Below are 4582 nucleotides of genomic sequence, written 5' to 3' on the forward strand. Positions count from 1 at the left end.
CTTAGATATGTCCTCCAGACGCAAATCTGGTTCATGAGCTTCCCATGAGATGCGAACCTCCTGCCTAGGCAATAGTGCCTCTCCCATCTTGCCTTGGGTGCTGGCCTGACCCCTGGCTGGATCTATTCAAAGTTTGTAGGGCAATAGTCCCCCAGTGCCATTTCTCGTGTAAACCATCATTTCCATACTGGTTCGAAACATACTGATAAGTACAGGGGTGCTCCTTGTAACAGCGAAAAGATGAGGAAGCATAAAAATGTCTATCAGTATTATGAAATTACCTGAGACACCTACAGAATGGTATATTTTTTTACTAATGCATGGATTCATAGTTATACATTCGTCCAGTAGAAAACCACTCGAGGGTGTTAAGGTCTGGAAGCTTAAACCGGTAGTAATATGTTTATATGAATATGTAGCTTTATGACTAAAAAAGTATCTGAAAGAACTGGCTATTCTGGGATGGTTTTACAGGGGACATTTGCCTCTCATACATTTATGTACATGTGGAATTTTTATCATAATCATCTATTACTGTTAAAACCAGAAAAATAAAACAATAAAGATATTTCAAACAGATCATTAATTAACAGCCCCAATACTATAGTTTTTTCTTACCCATAATTCCACATGTCAGTACGTGACAGCCAGGGGCACGCTTGAGCCGACCTTTCAGCCTCATCTGTCAGGAGCCCCACTGGGCAGAGGGTGACGTTTAGTGCTGACTTCATATGGGCTGATGCAGGCCTTTCCCTCAGCCACGGCATACGATGCGTCACATTGCTCTGTGGTACACCCAGTCTCCACTGGCGCATAGCTCAGCACCTGTGAACCATCAAGACACCTGATGCTGACACTGGCCGCCCTGTGGGCTGCAGCGCCCATGACCCAAGGCAGAACAGGTGCAGGCTGCCGGGCTTAGGCCTCTGAGAGCCTCCCTCTGCAGAGGCCTCGCAAGTGGGCAGCAGCTGCTGTCCTGCAGGAGTGTAGCATGAGGCTGAGGAGGACGCTTCGGGGCAGGGCGAGGATTCTCTTGCTGAGACGAGGCCTGTCTGGTTTGAACTCTTCCCCGGGACTGAGGGAGGGAGCGCATGAGCTTTCTTTTCAACTTGGCCAGACCTGGCAAGAGAGGAAGAGGCTGGGGTGAAAGCTGTCAGCGGTCAGTGTGAAAACCAGAGCTGGACTCTCATAGAATGTGATCATGGAGTCGCATGTCCTTTCTCTCTCTGTTTCTTTGTCACAGCATGTGTGTCAGGAATGGTTTCACTCCAGAGCATGGGGGGAGGAGAACCTGGGGTTGGGCTCAGGGCTCTGGACCCACCCAGGGTCTCAGCTAGGAGCAGTGAGCAGGTTGGGCTACCTGGGAGCTGACATCTGCACCCTAGACCAGGGCAGGCCAGGAGTCAGTCAGAGGGCAAGAATGGCCATAGAGGTCAACCTCAAGGACAAAGAAGGGCAGACTGGCAAGTTCGGGGTGGGAAGGCCAGAAAGATCCACTGACGTGCAAGGTGGGGGAGCCCTCTTCATGAAGTCCTGGGGCCCAGTGAGTGGAGGGAGCTGCCGGAAAGCCTCCCCAGCTATGACAGAGGCGACCACTCCCAAATCGAGGGGGGTTTTTGCTCCGGCTGAGCGGTCAGTGTTGAGAACGGAGAAAGCCTTCCCCAGGCGCTCGGGCTTATGTCGTGGACGGTGCCGGTGGTGGCCGCCTTTCTCTCCTTAGGACGGATTCCCAGACCTCTGAACCTTTGCCCCAGCATCTGTCCGTCTATTTCCTGCCTTTTCGCCCTCCACCGTCTCTCGGGGGGGCGAAGGTCCAGAGCTTAGATCTCAGGATGTAAGGGGAGGGCCAACGAGGTCTGCGTGTGAAGAAAGCGCGCTCTCGTGCGTGCGTGTGGGGCGGGCGCAGAACTTCTCTACTCAGGCTCGTGCGTCTCTATCCAGCAGTAATGACCGTTTCCTCACGTGGGCTCCAGCCGTCTGAGCTCAAATTCATGTACAAACCACCTGGAATCCTGTTCGAATGCAGATTTTGTTCAGTCCGTTTGCGTTTCTGATGATGCTGATGCTGCTGGTCCTCCGACCACACTGTGTAGAAAGGGCTGAAATGACCTGCCAGGCCCTTCTGGCTCTGGTATCTGTGGCTCAAGTGGCTGCGGGACAGTTCTCGGCACCTGCTCTTGCAGGATTGAAAGGCCAGGCTGACCCTCCGTCAGCATCCCGTGTGAGCGCCACGGTCCGGGGGGTTGAAAGCGTCCACTCGGGGACGGGCGGCGGCGGCGTGCCCCGCGGTGTCAGTGCTCGGTGGGTCTTGCTGATCCCAGCGGCACCCGCATTATCTCCCCTTCCAACAGAAAACCTCGAGCAACTGTGAGGTGTGCTGTAGAGGGGGACCACTGCTCTGCTGCGACACTTGTCCAAGAGCCTTTCATAAAAACTGTCACATCCCGTCTGCGGAGGCTGAGAGGTCAGTAAGACGCAGCCCGCCTGCCTCGTGCACACACCCGCCAGGATCCTGGTCACTTCGCTCCAGACAGGACAGCAGGACCTGTGAGAGTGATGGGTGCAGCTGACCCAGAACAGCCTGATGGGTGGCAGCCTGTGTTCCCCCTGGTCTCAGTGACAGCCCTGTGTCTGTGAGCCTGTGGCCGGGCCACCTGGCCCATGCTGCCACCGCCCCAAGGAGCGTCCTTTCCTAGGTTTGCAGCAGACTCCTGTCCCAGGGGGATGGAGATGGGAAATGCCAGCTCTCTGTGGTCTCTGCTTATTCAGAAAAGGCAGGAAATGTGGCCTGGTTCCAATGGGCTGATGGAGGCCGAGGTCCCCAGGCGTTGAGGTCCAGTTTTAGACAATCGGGCCTGGTGGGCAGGGCTCTTCGTGCTCCCAGCCGCTCAGACAGAGAGAGGAGAGGCTGCCACTCGCCCTGACACGGCCCTCCACCCACTACGCTCCGTCTACCCCTGACCTTCAATGGGAGGGGGTGGTCAGCTCAGACCCCACGTGGGGGTCTTGGAAGTGTCCCCTTCATGCCCTGGCTGTGCCCATCAGCCATTCTTGGAAGGAGGACAGTGGCAGCTGGAGGAACGATGGCTGTTTCCAGGGCCTGGCCCTGGCTCACTTATGCCCCACCTCTCAGGAGCCCGTGGAGTTGCACCTTCTGCAGGATGAAGGCGTCTTCAAGGAGTCGGCAGCATCGCAGAAAGTCTGTGGCCCTGGCAAGACGGATGAGCCCTGAGGAGCAGCTGGTGAGTTGAGTGGGAGCCCCGAGCCTTGTCCTTCCGCTCACACGTGAGAAGTCAGCCACAGAGCCTTCGACATCTCGCTTCAGAGGACGGCGATTCAGTGCCCAGACAGGGAGCCTGAACCCCCACCTCACGGCCCTTTGGCTGACGTGGTCGGAGGGGCTGTGTGTCCGGCCGCTGCTGGCTGCACTGTCGACAAGCCACACTTCAATTTAAAGCTGCCTTGATGTCTTACAGAAATGTGAATTCCTCCTCTTGAAAGCCTACTGCCATCCACAAGGCTCCTTTTTCGTGGAGACCCCACGTAATGTAAGTCACATCTGATGATTCTCGCCCTCCAGGCATCTCATGTAAAACTTGTCCTACAAACTTAACGTATGAGTCCCACATGCTACAGCGCAGAAGCTGCGCTGCGGACTCCACCCCACTGTGCTGGCTTCGCCGCCCCCCGCCCCCCGCCCCCCGCCCCCCGTGGGTCCTAGCCTCGCCTTCTCTTAGGTGGGAACGTCTCTCTTAAGGATAGCTTAGGGATTAATTGCTCAGACTCAGGAGCCAAACTGTGGGTTCAAGTCCCAGCTCTACCACTTTTTAGCCGTGACGTCTTGGGTGGGTTCCTTACCTCTCTCTCTCTCAGTTTCCTCAAAGGAGTAAAATGAGGGTAATTATGATAGCATCTATCTTATAAGGTGGTTGTGGAGATCACCTGTTAAGACAGCAGTGGTACTTAGAACCAAGCCTGGCACGCAGGTGTCAGACGGTAGTCGTATTATTAGCCTGGAAATAAAGGCTTGTGTTGTGTTTAAGTGGGATCCGTCTAGTCACGATGGCTGTGCTAACATCACGCCTCTGGTGGCTTTGTACCTAGATGAAAGATTATGCTGAGCCCTTTAAGGAAGCCATGTGGTTGGACCTGATGAAGGAAAGGCTGGCTGAGAAAGAGTACACGATGGCGTGGTTCGTACGGGACATGCGTCTCATCTTTCTCAACCACAAAAATTTTTACAAGGTAAAGGGCATGTCCCACGTCCTTCTCACATCCTCTCCACTTGCCTCTAATTTGGGAGACAACAGAACTTTGCAAGAATTGTACCAATCCCTTTTTGAAGAGGGCTCAGGAAGACGAGGATTACAGAAGAAAACCTTCCACATTCCAGGGCCGGATGTCAAAACGAGTGGCAAGCAAGACAGGGAAGGATGCTGGAAACGGTGCCTGGAACAAAACCCATCCTCAGTCCCAGATAGGCAGGCTGCACCCGCTGAGGACAGTCAATTTTGTCTGGCTTCCTCATTCAAACGGAGAGAAAGGACAGTTTATGCTTCTGTTGTTCTTCATGCCTCAGAAA

At 54.4% G+C, this 4582-nt stretch overlaps 1 protein-coding gene across 1 annotated transcript in view; it reads left to right on the forward strand.

Moving 5' to 3' along the window:
• SP110 (SP110 nuclear body protein) overlaps nt 1-4582 on the forward strand; it is a 38896-nt gene that overhangs the window by 31831 nt on the left and 2483 nt on the right. Inside the window, exons 18-22 of the mRNA XM_023532934.1 lie at nt 706-708; nt 2352-2464; nt 3134-3242; nt 3477-3548; nt 4105-4245. Coding sequence (XP_023388702.1) covers nt 706-708; nt 2352-2464; nt 3134-3242; nt 3477-3548; nt 4105-4245 — 438 coding nt within the window. The remainder of the gene's footprint in view (nt 1-705; nt 709-2351; nt 2465-3133; nt 3243-3476; nt 3549-4104; nt 4246-4582) is intronic.

This window comes from Pteropus vampyrus, unplaced genomic scaffold (assembly GCF_000151845.1).
Source record: "Pteropus vampyrus isolate Shadow unplaced genomic scaffold, Pvam_2.0 Scaffold93, whole genome shotgun sequence".
Lineage (NCBI taxonomy): Eukaryota > Metazoa > Chordata > Mammalia > Chiroptera > Pteropodidae > Pteropus > Pteropus vampyrus.